Raw genomic sequence first — 22,213 nt, 5'->3', positions numbered from 1 at the left:
AATTTACGCACGAGTAAATTCTTTGGGAAAATGTTCTACAAATTTTCCTCAAAATCACTGCAGAGGACGGAGTAGAGGGTGATGTAACATATTTAGTTTTCTTCTTTTGACAATGCAACTGTCAATCATAAGACACCGTAGGGATTTCCCTATTTATGATAAGCGTTAATGATCATTGGTTTTCTCTTTATTACTAGTAAATGGCTGATCAACCATGGCCTTGCCTCAAGACGTCACGAGGAAATACCACCGATGACACTCTGTTGGTGGAGTGACGCATACTATTTGCGTCCGTCAAGGTCATAAAAGAAGCCTTCGCTGAACCATTTGTTCATTCCAGCCTGGAGTGGAGAACGGAACAGGTAAGCATCTCAGTATTGTATTTGTGTTAGTTGACAGGCTACTGGAAGTAAATTATTATTCAGCTCCATGCTGCTTTTTCTGCATTTCTAATTAGAAATATAAATTTTAACTTGTTTATTTATAATGGGTACATTTAAGCAAAGATTTCAAGTCGTCTTAATGCCTTTCTTTTCTTTTCTTTTTTTTTTTAAAAGAAAAGCAAATTAGTGTTTTCAAGTAATTTTCCCATTTTAGTGGCGCCGCCAGTCTGTTCTTAATATGGGTGTTTTAGACCTTACACGTGACGCTTTACGGACACTTCACCGTGTTTTAAGGCCAATCTACACCATAAAAGATCTTGTACAAGATCTTGTAGCTGTCATAAAAAAAATCTTGAAACCCAATCTTTCTATTTACTGTCTACACATATCAACTTCTTGAAAGCAAGAAAGACATTTCCACCCATGCAGCACTGCGCTCTAGTGGGCAAATAGTGAACCTTCTCATTACAGGGTTCTGCCTGGATGACAAATGGGTTTACCTGAATCACCTGAATGAAGTCTATCTATATATTGTATTTTTCTTCACATTTATGTGGCTTTCAGATATTCACTATTTTTAATTAAGAGTTCAAATACAGAATTACACACCTCCAATTTAAAAAAAAATCCTTACATTTGACCTTTTTCTAAACAAAGAATCGCAAAATTTGAAATATTAAAGAAATTGGCCTTCATTCCCTCTTCAACATCGAAATTTTTGACAACGCTGCAGCATGTGTTCAGTTATTTATAACAAGGAGTTGATATGCCGAGTTTCACGTCCCTTACTTAAGGGATTTCTAAAATACTCTCGGTAAAACATTTGAACACCCATTACCGCTTCCCCATTTGAGTTCGTATTTTAATTTAAAATCCTTTCTGATTCCTTGCTATCATATTAAAATGATTTTTCTTCCAAATATCACATTTTTTAGTATATTAGTATGACCTGGGCCAGTGGTGTAACTACAATGGAGCGAGTGGAACAGTTGCTCCAGGGCGCACAGTAAAAGGGTGCATGTGCGAACGGACTTTATGCAAAGAACGTTTGAAATCATTTCAAAAGGTACGCTATGACTATTAGCAATTAATTGGCAACAGCCGATACCGGAGGCGGATCCAAGAATTATTGAGGGGGCGGGCAGGTTTGAAAAATAAACTTGAAACATTTTTCGATATTTGGTTCGCTAACTAAAAGTATGAACTGCAGTGCTTCATAATTCGTATTTATCTCCACCCTTCTAGAGGCGGCACTGAGGAGTGGCGAACGCACCCAGAATCTTCCTTTTGAAAGAAGTTTTATATATATTTTTTTCCTACAGCCTTTAAACAAGCGCTCCGTTAGGGACTAATTTATATATTTTACTCCTCATGGAATATGGATTTCTCTCAGGATTAGAAACCTGCTTGTGTTTGATTATTTTTGAAAGTATATTTTAACATCAAAAGATGATATTATATTACGAACGTTTCTATTCTATCCATTAATTAAATCACATCGAAAAGTGAGACAAGTGTAATATCAGAGAAGGGGGATGGAATAACGAGTCAGTTGTTACGCCATGCCAGCTCTGTTGGCCCGTGTTTCACGATGCGAGCAGGTGTTTTCACGATTCATCTTACAAATATCTCCCAAACCGTTACTCCCTGTTAAAAATCTTAGTGAACCTTCTTTGTAGAAGTAGTCTTAGAAATAAAATGAAAAACGAACAAACAAGCCAGACTGTACGATAACGAAGATATGAGTGATACCGTAAACGCTTCCAGAGGGAGGGGGTCTCGATTTTTACAAATATCCCCTAACCAGTTACTTCCAGCTATAAATTGTACTGAATCGTATTTGTACTACGTAATCTTAGGGGGGAAAAAAGAGTGAATGCGCTAGGGTATATAGTAACGAAGATATGAGTGATGCCATAAACGCTTCACAGGGGGGTTTAGGGGAATAGCGGGATAAGCATCGGGGAGAATTTAGGAGAATTTTGAGAAATTATACCTTTACATGTGTGCTAACGATTGGTAGATAATTCATCTTGCTACAAATTTGTTCTGACATTTTCCCTTCATTGACCGGGCTAGTGGGCAATATATATATATAACCGGGTCACGGATAATTCGCAACAGAAAATGAAAAGGGGTCAATTTCCACCAGGAAAGCAAAAGGAGATAGGTTATTCGTTATACGTACACTATACCTAATAAGAAAAACACTTGTAGATGAAATATAAGCTTTAGAAATATGAACTACTACTACTACAACTATTATATTATTACTATTATTATTGACCACATAGGTTTGGAGGCCAATTCACCAAAATCTGTTGACTCCATTCTTAGAAGCCCATTATTATTATTATTATTATTATTATTATTATTATTATTATTATTATTATTATTATTATTATTATTATTAGTTTTGAAATACTAACAGCTGAACTTCCTATTTGCTACTTATTTCCTATTTTGATGAATGTTGAACAATGACTTATGAGAAATGATAACTTCGATTAAAATTTATTGTGATTACAGAATTTAGCTTGAAGTACCGTGATGAATTCAATATGCTATTTCGATGACAGCAGAAATTATATTCTTTTGACACACATATTGCTGTTCAGGGTGGCTTGGTGAACATTCCAAATGTCTGGGGAATATAGAAGGGGCACATTACGTAAGCGAATATTCCCAGACCAAGCTTTAACACGGCAATACGCGCCGGACACGTAGTACTATCAAAATAGTCCAGAAGTTCCAGCTCCTCCTCTGAATTATCTTGTATTAATTGATGCACATCTGCTATGAGAAGAAATGCCAATCCATTCGTTTTATCGCAAAATAGACGAATATTTTCATTGCTCTTGTACCGTTCTGTGAGTCCAAGCTCTTGGACCTTCCTTCATGTTGACTGAGTCAGATGAAAAACCCAACGGTGTATACGACTTGAATTTCCAAAAGTTGCTTTTACAGCCGCATTTCCTCTATCTTGAAATCCATAACCACAGTTACAGGTCTGGATATTTACTAAATTCATTGCACTGATGCACCACCACACGAAACAGTTCTTCATATGAATTTTGTGTGTTGCAGTGCATTAAGGCGTAGGCCTACACCTAGTGAAGGAAGTCTTACCTCAAATAACATATACGTGATTCTTTTTTTTAGGAACCATTGAAAAAATGCCGTCCACCATCCATGTTTCACTTCTCAATAGCTCCATAAGGCTATATTTAAAGACGCTTATGCTTTGCCTCTTTTTAGTTCAACAAAGGTGAAAAATAACCGTGACAAAATTTCCTATATGATAATATTTCTGTGAAAGAATTACTGGAAATTTAATCTCTTGTCTCAAATACGATATCTAAAATAGGGCTATGTAACTCATTATTTAATAATAGAGGAAGCAACTACAGTTTTAGAGGAAGCAACTACAGTTGCCCTGTACAAAAGCTCCAATTTAAGCAATACTTTACATGCAGTAACATAACTAGGTGGTTGCGTGTTAAAAGGACATTAGAAGAACTTAAAACACTAAAACGGCGTAATCGAATTTTCCGAAGAAATAAAATTAATTTCGATGATTTTTTCCAAACCAAACTTTGACTTTCCGCTGAATAAAGTCGAAGTCACTACTCCAAAAATGAAATGAAATCTCTAAGTTTTACATCCCACGGTTATGCTGGCTAGGCTAAAAGAGGCAGTGATGAAGAGAAATGAATGAAATGGTGAAATGAAGAAAGTGTGAGGAAACGAGAGAATCCCGAGAAAAAACATGCACACGATATTTGTCCTCCAGAAAGCTCACGTGGCGCGAGTTGGGATCGAACCAAGAACCCCATGCACCAGAGGTAAATGTTCTACCACTGAGCCATCGCGGCCTCTATTAATAAAATTGCAAACCTTTATTCATGTTATAAGTCTACAGCATACAGTACATATATACATTGTATTATTTATACCTTTTATAAACTATGAGATGTAAATAATGCCACGGACCTTCTAACGTCGTAAATATATTTCACGTGAATTACTTTTCTATATTGAAAGTATTTATGGCGAAAACCTATCAACACGATATTTTCAGATTTCGAACATCCAAAACTGGAACGTTACGCGCTTAAAAGTAGGTCAGATAAGCTAGTGAATCTGCATGCATAGTAAAAATTAGTGAAGTTGACTGATAGTAACTCCCCCTCCATCACATTTGGTGCCTCAACTCTCTGTGCTATTCGCCTATCTTCACAAAATTGATTCCCTCCCTTCACAGTGTTTCACAAAAAGCACTTGGACCCAATAGAGCGCTCAACTCTTACGCGTTTGGTCCATAGGTCAATTTCAGCCACTGTCAAGTGAGCTTTTGGTGGACAAACACTGTGTGCTTGGGATTCTCCTGTTGCATCCAACTTTATTCAACCACTATCACCTATCTCATCATCAACCATAAGTCACGTTAACATGTTACTAATATATTAAACTTAAAGCGAGTTATACTAAAGTAATCGGTAATTAAAGGAATATTTAATTGATGTTATAATAACTTGTACTTACTCAGGCTTTTGTTTCCTTCCTTTGTTCTTTTTAGTTGTAAACAAACCTCGTTCAGTAAATGACTCATCATCATCATCATCATCATCATATTATTATTATTATTATTATTATTATTATTATTATTATTATTATTATTATTATTATTATTATTATTATTATTATTATGAAAATTAGTAATTCTGAAAGATAATAACTTCGATTAAAGCTGCTGTGATTACAGAATTTAGCTTGCAGCACCATACTGAATTCAGAATGCTATTTTCATATCTGTGAGGAAGCTAAATTATTTCGATGCCTACATTCATGGAACCGAGCTGTTAACAAAAGAAGAGACACTTGTTTTCCCTGGCAGTCGTAAAAATGTGTATTTTGGCTCTTCCCCCTCCAGCCCAAAAGAAACCGTTGTTTCGGAAGCGGCGCAACTGGATTTTCTTTTATGTCAGCAGGAGGGCGATAGCAGGTAGCAAGCAAGACGGCCCAAAAAGTTGGACACTGTTGAACTTCTTGCAAGATGGAAAAAATGTTTTATGACCCTATCAAGACTATGTTTACACGGGGGAAATATGGTAGGGTTTCAAGATTTTTTTTATGACAGCTACAAGATCTTGTACAAGATCTTTTATGGTGTAGATTGACCTTAACTCTTTTGTAGGGAGGGAGGGAGGAGCAAGAGACGAAAAGGAGAATTCTCCCTTAATTACATTTAATAGGATTATGGCTTGCATAGGACCTCGGTAGCTCAGTGGTAGAGCGTTCACCTCTGGTGCGTGGGGTCCGTGCTTCGATCCAAGCTCACACCAAATGAACTTTGAGGTAGACAAGCACCGTGCTCCTAGGTTTTCTCGGGGTTCACCCATTTCCTCCCACTTTCTTCATTTCATTCATTTCTCATCATCACCGTCTCCTTTAGCCTAGTCGGCATGTACGTGGGACGTAAAACTGCATTTCAAAACTGGAGAATTATGGCTTGTAATCTAGTAAAGAGTAGGTTTTCACTGGAACACGAGCTCTGGTAACATTCAACAAAACAAAACAACTAGGAAGCACGGTGGCTTAATAGTGCAGCGCTTACCCCTGGTACGTGGTTCGATCCCTGGGTAAGTAAACTTTGGTGGACAACATCGTGTGCATTGATTTTCTCGGGGTTCTCCCGTTTTCTCCCATATTCTCATTCCACCAATTCTTGCATATTGTCATACACTTGCCTTAATCATCCATCCGCTTAGTCCAAAGGGCATAATCGTTTAACGTTAAACTACATGATTTCCTTCAACAAAACAACTAATTAGATGAATCGATCTTTGCATTAATTTAACGTGATTGTTTTATTTGTTTGAGTTTAGCATTGAAGCTATGAGACATAAACCAACGTAGTGTAGAATCTCATTGCCAATCGATCTTCTTCACTCAGTGGTGTACACAGAAGTTCGTCAAGGGGGATTCAAGGTCTGAAGTTCATATATGCATCTTAATATAGTAATTTTTTTAAACGTACATTCCACAAGGGATAGGTAGAAATTCCCTTGCGTACACTGCCTTCACTACAGTTAAGAACACTTACTAGCACTATAAATAATTAGTTCTAGCAAGAGTGCCCACGGGTGACTATTAGGGCGCATGTCTTGCCCATGAAATCATTTGCGAATGTATGCCCAAACTCTTGAGGGACGGGTATCTTTGAGTATTAGTTTGTTATAAACATTAGATAAAATTGGTTTATATCTTAGATTATAAATTAGGGCGCCTTAAATAAGTTATTTATAAAGAGTTATTGAGTTGTGAAGAACGCTTAGTTTAGTAGAAAATTGTAATATAGGTTTACAAAAGTGGATGGAAAATGGAGAGTGGTCGAGGATGCCACAGTACAGTCCTGATATTTGATTGAACAATTCTTTATTTAGCTTAATGCGTATCGTACAGAACAAGAATAGTGATGTAGGAGGATATTGGTTTAACCTTGTTGGGTTAACCCCAGGAGCATTTGGGAGGACAGGAGGGGAAAATTGCCCCCGTGAGTTTGAGAAATAAATATCGTATAATTAATTGTAAAGTATAAGTAATATATCTATTAAAAAAAAAAAAAAAAACTTTAAATTCTTATGCAAGTGCAGAACTTTGCCCTCCTCTAGCAAAATCTGAAATTTCACTACTGGGTGACCGGTACAGGGTTTTGCAGTCGAATCTCTTGAATATGCAACTAATACATTGGAAATTTCACGGACACATTAGTGAACTTATTTCTCTTGACAAGCTGTACAACTTATTTCTAGTCTAGTTACTAGCCCGCACATCTTTGGTGCACGTTTGATTCCCGGTAAGAGAGCTTTGAAATTTCAATGCGTTATGATGGTTCGGGTTCAATCTTAAACTTTAAATCCACTTTTTATATAGCCACGGTGTTGAAATTGACGCTAAACTTTAATCTAACCAGTCTTCATAACTAAAAAAATACAAAGTAACTTGGCATTTGCTAATAATAAATAAATAAATAAATAAATAGAAAATAGTTAAATTTTCATAGGTCTGTCATAGGATTTAAATTACATTATTAATGCGCCAATAACTGAAAAAGATTGGGAAACACTGTTCTAGAACCGAGCTGTCCATAAGAGGGTGGGGTGGAAGAAGTCCAACAAATGACGGGAGACCTGGGTCTTTATGATTTTTTTTTTAAAGTTTTCTTCAATCCATTGTATTTTTCTCAAGTTTAAAGGTCCTCCCGAAAGTTAGACTGGAGCCACAAAAAAAAAAAAAAAAAAAAAAAAAAAAAAAAATCGACGGCTTTCCTAGACCGTAGTGATTTCAAATTTCTCCCGTGGCTGGGAGAATTGTTTGTTTGAGTTTAACGTCCGCGATTATGCCTGGGCGGCTAAGGGAGACGGGACTTACAGATTATAGAGGAATCCGAACCACTCTTTTTGTTTAACTGTACCCCCACCGGGAATCGAACCCGGGACCACGCATACGAAAGGCGGTAGGAGAATTTCAAGACACTGCAAGTAACAAGTACGAAATTAACGATAATTTATATTGAGGACAATAGGAGATACGGTTCCGTAGGGAAAACTTCTCCTTGCGTTCATCCCTGAAATAATCACTACTGCTAGAGAACAAAATTATTTCCTTTGTTCTGTTTGTTCAATCTGCAATAATAAAGTGCGTGTTGAAAGAATTTAAGGCATTGTTTTGACTTTAGCTACAATATTTATTATTAGAATACGATTGAATCTGGAACTTTCGGTTGCTTGACAGAAACCTGATTTGACATCTTGATGTATTTTCCTATATTAACATGATGTCCAAAAGTCAAAACTTTAAACAATGAAGGTAGGTAAAAATAACTCTGAATTCTCTCAAGACAAGTGTTTCCGCACTCTTAATATAAGTGCAGGAAGTGACAATAAATTTTCTTTTTTATAAGAGGAGTTATTTCCTGAACATATGAGAGAATTTGTTATTGAAGGTCTTCTACCGGAAATTTGACACGTGTCGCTTCTGTGTTTGTAAGGAATACATCATCATTTTAAAATAACTGTGGTGAAAGTGAAGTTACATTTGATTCATGTCTCGCAGACACAACATAAATACTACGGTATAGACTGATTAAATAATGTTTCAAGGAATCGATTAGCATGAGCATAATAGTGAGAAGTAAGAATAAGAATTATACAAAAGAGAAGTAAGAATTATACAAAATATCCATTCATAGTGATCTAGTGGTTTTAAAAAAGGACATATATCGGAAATGTTTCTCACCAGTATTCACTTTCCTACGATTACTAGGAGGGTCTTCGATTACGGAGCGGCAAAATCTCTCATAACTATATTATTTAGTATATATATATATATATATATATATATATATATATATATATTGTTGGAAACAGACTTCATGATGATGGTAGTTAAATTTATTAAGTTGACCTATTTCAATACTACATCCATAAATCATGTTTAGGTCGTATTAGTTTGTCACATGGACAGTGCTAAAGCAAATGGTCAAACATATCCCAGCATGAGTTGCTTGATTGTTGTCAAATACAAGAACTCAATTCTCGAACAGTAGCGAACACTTGTTTCATTTAGTTAGTTATCACAGTTTGGATATGATAGTTCTTGCCTTTATCACAAACGAGTTCCTTATCATTAAAGGTGGAAAGAAGTTTATTTTTTTTAATTCAACAAATGCAGAAGGAAAATCAAGACACAAAGATAAAAGAGCTAGTTGCACTGGAATTGCAAAATAATTTATTGAGATTAAAGCTCGATATTGAATTCTATGAAAAGGATTGCCATCTTTCCTCTGTAGTTGTACTTTTTTTAATCTTTCACTAACAAAATATATCATTATTTAAAGAAAAAAAAGCACAACGAAATTGTATTGGCAGTGTTTAGGCCTTTCTGAGTGTCCTTTCCCTCGCCTTTGTTGTTCATGATAGGGTATTAGATTTAAAATCGTGCCTTTTAAGATTTATTTCTAAATTGTCTAGGGCCGCACACGTTAAGGCCCCACCTATCAATCTTATCATTCTTTTAAAATTAATAATACCATACATCTACTTTACTATAACTAACTTATAGCACTCTGAGGCATTCTATTTTTAAAAATAAATGTTTATATTTTAAATAGTAATGAAGCTACTCTGGAGCTGACGTGGGTGCTGATAGTTGCTCTAACCCTCCCTGTTGGTCTAGTGGTTAGCACGTGTGCCTTTGGTATACGTGGTCCAGGGTTCGCTTCCCTATGGAAAAATCTTTGGAATTTTAACAATCTCTGGTTCGATCCCCGGCCAAGTTTGTGGTGGACAACATCGTGTCCATGTAGATGGGTTTTCTCGGGGTAGTCCTGTTTCCTCCCAATTCCCATTCCACCAATTCTGTCATCATTCATTTGCCCAAATCACATATCTCCCTTAGAATAACGAGCATAATTGTGTTACGTTAAACTGAAATATTTGGAATTCTAACTGTTCTGGCTGTTTGTATCTCTGTCCTTAAGTTAATGGAACAAAGTGAAATGAAGTAAATACTGGGAATTAGGAAAATTATGTTACTGAGGAACATTCGGTTAATCAGTCAACTTAAAAAAAAAAAAAAAAAAAAAAAAAAACGCGCTCATTTCTTGTGCGAGAGATCCTTATTTCGATCTCAAACAATATGAGCTTGCTATGGAGAAAATAGTTATCTTACGGTTTTCCCTTTTCCTCTCACAATTCATCAATTCATTAGATTCCATCCATTATTTTATAAGCATTCCCTTTTATTAGTAATTATTCGTCTTCCTCAGCCTTCAGAACACAACATTGCGAAGGTTTAATTAAGGATTTCATTTAACTTTTCAATATTTGGAACCAGTGGCGTACGCAGAAGTAAGTTAGTGGGGGAGGTTCAAGCTCATATAATTTAAAATGTTTGAATACACATGTTAATCATATATATTTTTATTTTTGCGTAATATCTTGCTCAAAGAGAAGGGGAACTCCTAAAAGCTCCTTGCTTACGCCACTGCTTAGAACTGTTGAATGCTTAATATACATTTTCTGGATTGTCATGGCGATATGGATCTTGCATAGAGGCGATTTTTTCTTTTTTCTTTCTTTTTTTTTTTTACAGCACACTTATTTTCTGTTCACTTTTTGTGTGGCAAAGCTTCTTTTTGGGGGAAGGGAAGATGGGATAATTTTCTGGATTGATGTGTACACTAAACTCTCGCTAATCCGGCGCACATCCAAACAATAACACGTACACAATGAATTATTGTGCACATACGCAACAATGCTTAGTTAAGCAATGCTTTATATACTGTAGGTATTCTTTACGTATGCTGTACGTATGCTTTATATACTGTATGCCAGACACTCAATAATCCGGCACTTCCGCTAACCCAGCACCCATATGTGCCAGAAATGGCCGGATTAGAGAAAGTCTAGTGTATTTTCTTAAAACTATAGTCAGTGCTTTAGTTGAAAACAAAAATTGTTTCGCGAAATCTATTTTAATTTGGGGAGCTTGTCAATAGTTATACCTATTTGGTTCCAAGACTACTATTACTTCTTCTTCTTCTTCTTCTTCTTCTTCTTCTTCTTATTATTATTATTATTATTATTATTATTATTATTATTATTATTATTATTATTATTATTATTATTATTATTATTATTATTTTATGTTCAAGTTATTTCATTACTTTGCTATTGAAAATAATCAGTTGGTTCACTTGTACAGGATAATTTTTTTCCTTTTTCAATAAAAAACTAATTCACTGATTATGATCATTTTCTTTAAAAAAATAATAATGCATTTTTCTGCCCGTTACTTTTCCCAACTTATTTAAGGCATTTCTGTGCCTAAAAGTGTTGATTTAAAAGAGAATGCATATGTACGTAATCAATTCTTTTTCAGTAGATAATTACTCATAATTTTCTACTTTATTTTCAGGATTTTCTTCTTTTTAAATAAATTACTTCTAGAATTACTTATCTGAAGTCAATAGCAAGATGATGCGTATTTTGTTTCTAGGTAAGCTACTTCAATTCTTTTTTTTTTTTTTTTTAAATTAAGTTCATTTTTAACATGCAAAGTAAGATTTAATGGAAGATCTAACTTGGGAATGGTTTTGGAATGAAATGGCCTTTAACAAGGTATGAACAAGGAGGTATTAATTGTGATGTTTTAAAATTATTTATCTGAGAGATAATTGTTTCTCTAGAACAGGGTTTCTCAAGCCGGGGGTCGCGAAGACAAGCGGAAGAGATAAATATAATTAGAATCTAATACCAAATATTATTCAAAATCCTCTTAAAATACTCAAAAACTTTTTAACAACTCTCTAACTTTTTTAAAACCAAAATTAGAAAACCCTATTTTTTTAATCATATGACCCAAAATTAAGCAAGTTACGAAGTCTTAAAATTTTCAAAGGACCTCCATTTTGAAACAATATGACGGATCGGATTTGACATTTGTAATGTGAATGAACTGACCAAATATTGTTTCAATCCGTTTGCTTTAAGGGAAGTTACTGTATCCACTATATACAAGAAATGGATTCTACTAATATAGAAACAGATGGATATCGTGATCTCATCAATTAAGTATTTTAAATCAAGCGTACTAGAAACTAGAAATTATAAGAGAATCACTGACAAGAGAAGGTGATAAAATGGGGATCGTGATAGGAAGTAGGTTGAGAACCACTGCTCTAGAACATAGAACTGGTGCTAAAAAAATTACATTAACATATTTAGTGTCTAGTGTATGGGTCTCAAACTATACCTGGCATAAGACAGTAGAAAATTAACATTAAAATGAAGCAGGTATCATATTGTTCTTAATATTTGTAAAATCTTAATGACACATTCTGATACTTGGAACATGGGTTTCAAAGGTAATATCTTGTCATTCTAAATGTGCATCTTGATTTCTTTGTATAATATTTTAATTACTAATATTAAATTTCTTTCAGCGCTCTCTGTACTCATAGCACAGACAACAGTTGAATGTATACCAATTGCTCCAGAAGAAGTGGCTGCAAGACAGTTACGTGACGGTGCTAACTCTTTCGCTATTCGCTTGCTAAAGGTGAGTAAAAAAATTTCAAACATATTTTACTATAATCATCCAGCTATTAGATAGGTAGATACTTGATATTCCTCTATTGAAATGATCGAATTAGAACATCGTTGATGTTAGGATAATATATATATATATATATATTTTTACTGATTTCCAGTCACAACTTACTTCGTCAATTTACAAAGCATTTCGTGCACACAGCTGCAGTCATGACGACAAAAACGAAAGAGGTGCTATATACACACACGATATATATTGTGTGTATATTTATATCCAACGGCGCCGACTTTCCAAAATGTATGTGGGTGTATATCAGTGGCGGGACGTGTTATGTCTTTAGGTATTTTTTGATTAATTTCCTTATAGTTAAAATCTTTTATGAACACTGTCATAAAGGGCTGTGCTCGATTCTATTCACAATATGGTTCTATTTTATTATTGTGGAGACTACCTTTGACTAGGCCAGAGCCAGGCAAAGAAGGGGGGAGGGGGAATTGTGTTTCTTGTTACCTTTGCACAAACACATCTGAAACAAATAATTATGTTTTAGAAGTTAGAAATTTTAACTTCATCTCAATGTTTTAATTGCTTATTTCTTTTGATAATGGTAAGTGAGAAATATTTATTTTAATTTGTTTCTATCAAACTAAAAATCTGTGGGTGTGCCGCACCCACAAGCAAGGGCGCCGATTTCTCTGTAAATTTGGGGGGGGGGCATTCAGATGCAGAAGGCATAAATATGAGGATTTTAAGACAAATTGCATTCAAATTATGCCAAATATGGTATATTCATAAATACAATGGGGGGCTCACATGAGCTTTGGGGAGCCCGGTCCCCCTCGTCCCCACCAGGATCGGCGCCCTTGCCCACAAGATTGTTTGTATGGGTGCTGGAGCCTCGGAGCACCCACATAGTCGGCGCACATGTTTATATCACCCACACTGGTCTGCCATATTGACATATAGTTAGTAAGCTTCGGCTAGATATAAAACTTGACCTATATTCTGCACAGTTGGACTTTTTGACATCACAAGATTCACATAAATTAATCTTTTTTATAACTGAATTTTTCAATATGGCAGAGCAGTTTTCCAAGTTCTTGTGTGACCAGTATAATTTATTTTGATTTTGTGTGTCTGAGTTGTATCTTCCATTATACTGTAACTTATTGCCTAATTTTTAAATATATCGACTAAACTGCTTAATTGGAAAGCAGTAGAGGTTATAATTATCAAATTTTCGTTTTCGATATGTAATTTGCTTTTCTGTGCTTAAATTACGAACATAGAATATTGCGTTTATTTGCTATTAAAAAAAAGAAGAATTGAAAAAGATATTTTCTTTAATACTTTTCTTAAAATCTTTTGGAAAGCCAAAACTTACCTTCAGGATTTTCCTCATAGCTCGGCTACAGTGTGACTAGTATAGTTCAATGTAGTTCTATATCTATAAGGAGATTAGCGTGATTTGATAGTTGATGTGCTTCGTATTAAGGAACAATTAGATTCTGTTTCAGTTAACTCATTCTGCAATAATGTTAATTTTAGCAGCTTGAAGAACTAAGATAAACTGAAGATAATCTTCTTGCTCTTGTCTATCCTGTTACTTTTTTTCTCCTGAATAAATCCATAACATTCGCTGACTGCTGTTACCGTTGGCAAGACAGGTAAGCAGAAAAGGAGTTGAGTGGGACCGGAATATTGGAAATTAATTACGCGGATAATAACCAAACACAACAACAGTAAACATCTATAATAGTAAACATCTTGAGGCTTTGAATGCTAGTTCTCACAGTACTGGGAATTTCAAGTTGTTCGTTTACTAGTGTACTTGTAATGAATTCCCATCCATCCTCCCTATATTAAACCTTTTATTTTCTTGCGTATGTCTTGGCAATGCTTAGAGCAGTAAGCAAAAGTTTGACGTTTCTGATATAATTCGTTTTTGAATAAGTCCGTAACAGGATACAGGAAGGCAAAAATGAATGACTTCCTTTGGAGTATATTCACTCTTAAGTTATTTTAATTTTGTTTCGTTTCGCTCTTGGTGAAATATATTAATTTCCTCAGGAATATGAAGTAGTAAAAGTTAACGTAATTCTGTCAATTTAAGCTTGGAATAAACTGTCTTTGTTCAGTCAACACAACTACCTCTCTTTGAAAACTCGTCTTACTCATTTCAAGTCAAAGTATTGAAATTTCCTATGCATAGTTCCGAGAATATACCCTTTGAGATGTTGTTGGTATATATAATATTTAATAAAGCAGGGTATGTATACCAGTGAGCGAAATTTTCTTTAGGCATGTGGTGTTTACTTTGTTTGACTTTCTATTGCAAAGAAAAAATGTTGACCAAATTGCTCCTGAAATGTTGTGCTCTGATGTATACAACTGAATCATATCATTAATTAATCGTACAGCTTAGGTTGTTTTTATATAATATAGAAGAAATTTTCAGTATATATCTTCTTTCATCTCATCTTGGATCATCATCTTTTCCTTTTATCTGTTAACTCCGCTTTCCAATTCTTTCCCTTATAGTATTCGTTTGTTCGTTCTACATGTCCTAGCCATCCCAGCCTCCATTCTTGAAAGCTAAGGACCCTACTTTAACAGTGCCTCTTATATAATTGTTCCTTATGCTGTCCTTCCTGACAACACACATCCATCTTAACATTCAAATCTCCGCCATTTCCATCTTCTTTCCCTGGACTCTTGTGGTTGCTCACGTTTCACTTCTGTACATTATGGCTTTTCTTAATATCGTTCTATGTATACGTCCTTTCAACCTACAATTTACTTTCTTGTCACACACCATCCTATTCATTCTTCTCCAGTTTAGCCAGCCAGATTCTATTCAATGAATATCTGCAAATTTCCGAATAGTAAATAATGTTGTTGGTAGAAATTGGAAGATTTGATTTGATTAAGTTTGTACAGGATGCTCTTTCTAAAAAAATCACCGTAAGTAATTAATTAATTTTAAAAAAAGGTGTTGATATTAAAATTTAAAAACCTCGTCACACAATATTTTACCAAAAGGTTTTTAAACTTTGCTCAACAGATCTTCAGCTTTCCCATCTCTTCATGCAATCCGATATTCCATAATTCTCAAATTATTCATCTACCGTTACCTGACTATATTTGTACCATCATTTTAAATTTACCTGTATTTTCCATTTATTTATAATCTTATTATATTGTATACATCATTTTTATTATAATTTCATTTCCTATTGTTTTAACTATATTTCTTTTACTCACTTCTAACTATTAATAAATGAGTGAATATAAATAATGGAAAATATTATGGACTCAATGGAGATTATTCATATGCATTTTAAAAGTAATTAAGCGGGCTCTGTGAAGAACTCACCTTTAGTGCAAGAGCTCTTTCGTGTAATCCTGGTCATGAGGGTTTGTGGAGAACAACATAGTATCTGTGATTTTCTCGAAGTTCTTCTGTTGCCTCCAATTTCCTTATTCTACCAATTCTTTCACAAACGTTGTTTCCTTAACCACCCATCTCCTTTAGACTAAAGGATATACCATGAAACATTATAGATTTCACTTACAAGAAATGAAGACGGAATGCAGTTACAGCTGCGTAATAAATGGTTATTTATTTATTTATTTTATTTATTTATGACTTCTTTTACGTGGCGAAGTTAAGGCTCTGCAGCCTTCTCCGAGCACTTAACCACGTGCATACATTAGATATATTTAAAAAAAACACCAATATATATAGAAAATATTAACAATTACAAAAGAAGAGTATTGAACCACATAAAAAGAAGAATATTCTACTTAAGTAAAAAGAATGGTTAAGCACTTCAAAAACAAAAATTGAAAAATAATATACAATAGAGGAATCAAAAATAACATGGAGAAACCTAAAATTGCATATTGCATATAGCGGTACTAGAAGTATAAATATATATAAGATGTACAAATTAACATAGGTTACCTATTGATTGTGTGTTCATATGTGCGTTTTTAATAATCTGGTAAAACGAAGATGCCTCATGTGCTACCAGTATCCTTATCTTTACTTAAGAGAAGGGAATTTACAGATTTTTTAAATTTGACAATTGTGGAAACGTTGTGTATTAATTGAGGTAAACTGTTCCAGAGGCGTGTAGTACTTACTGTGAAGGATCTTGAGTATGAATCAGAATTGTGACTGGGTATGGAGAGCAAGAAATTATCTTGCGGTCTTGTGCTTCTAGAATGAAAGTCTGATAAATATAAAAATCTACGGACTAGATACGATGGTTCTGACGTAGTAAGTATTTTGTACAATAGGGTAAGATTATGTAAATTTCTTCTTCCAAGTAACGTCAGCCATGACAGTTTTTTATAAAAAGATGTGAGATGTTCCCTGTAAGTTATATTAAAAATAAATCTAATGCAGGCATTTTGTACTCTTTGCAAGCGCTTTGATTGTTTTTCTGTTAGATCAGAATATACTGAGTCGCAATAGTCAAGATGTGGGAACACCAGTACCTTGACAAATTTGATCTTCAAAGATATTGGTAAGAAATTTCTTAGTCGATTTAACGTATGTAGGGCACCAAATGCTCTCTTACAAACTCCATTTATTTGATCTGACCAGAAAGATTTTGATTTATTATGACTCTTAAATTTTTGACAGTTGTAGAGAATGGAATAACAGTATTGGACAATTTTATATTTGGAAGCTGATAGATATTAATAGAAGAAAGAATTCTTGGGGAGCCAATTAAGATGCACTGCGATTTTGTTGCATTTAATTTTAACCCATGAGCCGTAGACCAGTCGCTGATTTTGTTTAACTCAGTATTTATTTTCTTAATCGCATTATTATCTTGTTGGGGAAAAGAAGCATATAACTGAAAATCATCAGCGTAAATATGGTATTTACAATATGTGAGAATTTTAGGGAGATCATTAATGTAAAGGGCAAAGAGAAGGGGACCTAGTACGCTACCCTGCGGCACTCCACTGTTGATACAATGCCATTTCGATATGTGATCCTAATTGATCACTACTCTTTTTTTACGTTCGTGAAGGTAATAATGAAACCATTTAACCACTGATTCAGAAAAATTAAACAATAATGATAATTTCTGAAGTACTATGTCAAAATCAATTGTTTGAAATGCCTTACTATAGTCAAGTAGAGTAAGGAGCGTCAGTTTTCTATTATCAATAGCCCATCTTATATTCTCAGTTACGTTTACTAGTGCAGTACATGTGCTATGATTACTTCGAAAACCAGATTGAAATGTATCCAATAAATTATTCGTTGTTAAGTATTCCCGAATTTGATCATTTACAATATATTCAAAAACTTTTGAAAGCACGGGAAGGACACTGATAGGACGATAGTCTGCAGTATTATCAGCGTTGTTCTATTTTGGAAGTGGGCGGACCTTAGCGAGTTTCCATACTGTGGGAAAAGTACCTGTGGCAAGAGAGTAATTAAAAATGTCAGTGGATTAAGTACATGCGGTAGGATTTTCCTGATCATGGTTATTGAAATATCATCTGTACCAGTGGCTTTAGATTTAATTCTTTGGATCGCTTTTAATACATGTGCAGGCTGTACGTGTATTTATTTATTTATTTATTAGTGGAAGAAACTATTAACTTTAAGCATCAACAAAGAGTTTAACTTGGTTTGGTTCCAACGTCTTATCTGCAGCAATTACATTTCGTGTTTTAAAGAATACTAAATCATGTTAATGAAATAATTACTTAATTGTTGATTGTAGGAACTGTCCTCAAAGGAACAGGGAAATATGGTAGTCTCTCCGTGGAGTTTGACAACTGCTTTGTTGATGTTGAATGAAGGTGCTAGAGGAAGTTCTAGAACTGAATTAGAGAAAAGTCTTTCACTTTCAAATAACATCCAAGCAACAAGACTAGGCTACACCAAGGTTCTCTCTGATATTTTGGTAAGTACCTTCATATTTTCTAATATTACTTAACATATGTTGCAAACTTAGATGCTTAAACATAAATTCAATATACAGTATTCTCTTTATCAGATTAAACACGTTTTCAAAGTATTACTCATTTTCTTACGTAATAAATTCTCGAGTTAGTGACTTTCTCCGAGAATAAATTTCTCATTTTGGTTTCAATAACAATATTCATAATCAAAAACTTCTTTTTTAATTCCAGAATAATAACTCTACAAATGTTTTGGACATTGCAAATGCTTTGTTTCCTGATGATGACTTTCAGCCTTTGCAAGAATATGTTAATGTAATTACAAGGACATACAACGGTACAGTGCAAGAGGTTAATTACGAAAAGCCTAACCAAGCAGCAAGCACAATAAATCATTGGGGAGAAGAAAATACGAAAGGTCTCATCAAGGAAGTAGTTTCCGCAGGTAAGTTATTTGTCTCTGTATTTCTCTCATTCAATCATTCACTTTCCTCGTATATGTTAGTTTGGTGTGATAGCTGTGAATATTATTTCTTCAGGACATCAAGTATAAAATAAAATAAAAATAAATAAAAATGTTGTCCTGTTCACCTAAATAGCCATTATTTTAGTTTTTCTAACATATATATATTTTGCTCTAGTTTTAAGATTTCCATTTTACTATAAAGGCCTATTCGGTTTGCGATAAGGACTAGACTGTGTCAGGTAATCAGGTCAAAAGTCACGTTGCGTGTTAAATCAAATATGGAGATTTCAAATCAAGATGTTGAGATATTTCAAGGACGTAACCTCCGCGTGGGGCGCACTGGGTAATTCGAAGAAGACGCATATATTTTATTATTAATTATTATTATTATTATTATTATTATTATTATTATTATTATTATTATTATTATTATTATTATTATTATTATTATTATTATTATTATTATTATTGTTATTATTATTGTTGTTGTTATTGTTATTATTATTATTGTTGTTGTTGTTATTATTATTATTATTATTATTGTTATTATTATTATTATTATTATAATTATTATTATTATTATTATTATTATTATTATTATTTATTTTACTAAAAAAAAAAAACTTGACTTTTGACAATGTTCTATTCATATTTGTCTTATCTGTTATACATTGTTTTTAAGCTCTTCATTATATCTTTGCAATAAGCTTTCAATTAGCCATCGCCTTATTATAGTTTTTCAGATAAGTGGAGGAATTACTTCCTTTTCATTGATTTTCCATTGACATTAATGTTATGCTCCATCCATTTTAAGACAATTTGCTTTTGTAATATAAAATCTACATAATCTCTTCTACAATTGAGCTGAATTTCAGCCATCTTCCCCAAAGGCTGTTCACATCATTGCAATCGGACAGGCCCTTTATTGCCATGTTCATGTTGTTAGCAAATACACATTTTTGACTATTATTAGAGACAGTGGAAATCTACATACATTGTTTGTATTTATGCAACTGTGCTTTTTTTTTTAATAGCAGTTAAAATACAGAAACCTGCGAAGAGTTAATTTTGTTACGGATTGATGTAGTGTATATATATATATATATGTGTGTGTGTGTTCCAAAATAAAATGTGCTAACAAAAGAAATCCTTATTTTCAGATTCACTGTCTCCAAACACTGCACTAGTATTGACCAATGCTGTGTACTTTAAGGGTCAGTGGAGTCATCCATTTAATTCTAACCTTACAACTGAAGAAAATTTCTATCCAAATGGCTATCAAGGAGAGCCAGTCAAAGTTAAAATGATGAAGCAAGAACGTAAATTGAAATATGCAGATATTCCTGAAATGGAATGTCAAGCTCTGATGCTTCCTTACAATGTAAGTGTATTTTTCTTTTCAAGCTTCCCCAAAGAACTGTATTCCTTTATTGCATTATTTAATGCTATTATCCTCATGATTATACATAAAAGATTGTCATAGAACTCAAATATCATTCCTTTAGAATCTGTGGAAAAATTTCCTTGGAATTAATGGAACTTTCATAGAAATTTTTAATTGAGTAATCCTCATGTCTGTCAGTCATAATAGATTCCGGTTGCTAAGCGTTCCCGTTTCTTCTTTTTGGATCAAAAATCCAATATATTTCAATCAAAAATTTTCTTGTATGCCTTATATCTGGAGAACTGCATATAGTGTAGCCAAACCCAAACTATCACTTAACTTAGTATGATGCTTATTCCGTAAAAACGGAATCTCGATTTTGGGCCGTTCAAAACTTTTGAGGTGCCTGATTGTTTTTTTCTTGTGAATACTTGGAAATTCATGTACTTACAGAACTGAGTTGTTACTTATGCCTCCTCATATCCTTACAAATGTACTACAGACTTTGGTCCCTTGTGCAATGAAATTAAAATTTGGAGTAATTATAATTAACTTGTATAGTAATCTGATTGTGGACGAGGCATTTTCTGCAGCCGTATACAGAAATAAGAAGAAAATCAATTACTAATCTATGTTACAAATGTTAGAACATTAAGAATTTATTAATTATTGCTTGATAGTGATAAAAGCACAAGGTTTCTATAGAACATTATTCGCCATTAAAAATCTATCTAAAATGACATATCAGGAATAACTTTGGGAATAATAACTTTTTCAGTTTCCAATGAAATCTTTCTTTTTTAATTCTTTTTTTAAAAGAAATTATTAGTCTTGTTACTGTATTTTATATATTTCTCGTAATTCTTTTTGAATGAAAAGATCCAATATATTTTAATCAAAAATTTTCTTGTACGTCTTATATCTGCAGAACTACATATAGTCCAGCCAAACTCAAACTATCAGTTAACTCAGTATGATGTCCTTATTCCGAAAAAAAAAAAAAAAAAAAAACCTTAAGGTCCGTTCAAAAATTTTGTGGCCCCTGATCTAAAAACTAATTCTTGTCCAAGATCGCAATCTTTTGATCCATTTTTAGGTTTCCTAAAATTCTTGTTATTAGAGACAATGAGATTTTAATTTTATTCAACAAACTACACGCAGCCCTGATCTACTCTCCCATATAACCTTTTTCAAACAAAATAGGTTTATAAAAATCGCTACAAATACAAGAACGCTAACCATACTATCAAATACAGATATGATTTATTACATGATATATAGTTTTACTTTTATATACAGCTGATTTCAAAATGAAGTAATATTTGAAGATCTTTCTTTATCAGTATTACTAAAAAAGTGCATGAAGTTTTTAATTTCAAATTTAAAAAAAAGAATCTAAATATTCTATTTTTAATGAAAGCAAAATAACTATGTATAAAAATATAATTATTATGTATATTTTTTTCTTTATTAAAAACTTCAGAAGTTTCGGTAAAATAAAAGATTGAGCTCTTTAATTTTGGAAACGCATATCTCGGTGTAAGCAAGATTTTGTGATTATATCAAGAAACCAATTTGAAATATAAAATGTATTTATTACTTTAATTCTTTTGCTGTTTTAGAATGACAAATTCTACATGTTGGTGTTGCTTCCTTACGAAAATTCTACTGTTCAGAATGTGGTCTCCAAATTTACAACTATCGACAACATCTTGAAGAATATGCACGAAAGGAATGTAAGAGTTTCTTTACCTCGCTTTAAAATTGAAAGCAAATGGGATCTCGTAGAGCCACTTCAAGAGGTAAGTTGACAGATTTGTAAGCAGTCACGTTGCAGTTTGTAAGAATCCAATACTTACATTTTACCATATATAGAAAGCACTTGTAAGAGATTGGGAGACTAACAGTACATTATATTTTTAA

General features: G+C 33.5%; 1 protein-coding gene across 4 annotated transcripts in view; it reads left to right on the top strand.

Moving 5' to 3' along the window:
• The first annotated feature begins 244 nt into the window (after window positions 1–244).
• The window catches only part of LOC145677362 (leukocyte elastase inhibitor-like), a 46,156-nt gene continuing 24,187 nt past the window's right edge, over window positions 245–22,213 (top strand). For 3 of the 4 annotated variants that reach the window (XM_081747881.1, XM_081747880.1, XM_081747882.1), the window contains exons 1-7: window positions 245–362; window positions 11,367–11,447; window positions 12,394–12,509; window positions 18,260–18,442; window positions 18,672–18,885; window positions 20,067–20,287; window positions 21,913–22,092. In XM_081747881.1, coding sequence (XP_081604007.1) covers window positions 11,426–11,447; window positions 12,394–12,509; window positions 18,260–18,442; window positions 18,672–18,885; window positions 20,067–20,287; window positions 21,913–22,092 — 936 coding nt within the window. In that variant the 5' untranslated portion in view covers window positions 245–362; window positions 11,367–11,425. The remainder of the gene's footprint in view (window positions 363–11,366; window positions 11,448–12,393; window positions 12,510–18,259; window positions 18,443–18,671; window positions 18,886–20,066; window positions 20,288–21,912; window positions 22,093–22,213) is intronic. The other variant, XM_081747879.1, reaches the window with a different exon arrangement.

The sequence above is a fragment of the Thermobia domestica genome, unplaced genomic scaffold, assembly GCF_964235325.1.
Source record: "Thermobia domestica unplaced genomic scaffold, izTheDome1.hap1.1 HAP1_SCAFFOLD_808, whole genome shotgun sequence".
In the NCBI taxonomy this organism is placed as follows: domain Eukaryota; kingdom Metazoa; phylum Arthropoda; class Insecta; order Zygentoma; family Lepismatidae; genus Thermobia; species Thermobia domestica.
This window is presented reverse-complemented; position numbering and strand designations above follow the sequence as displayed.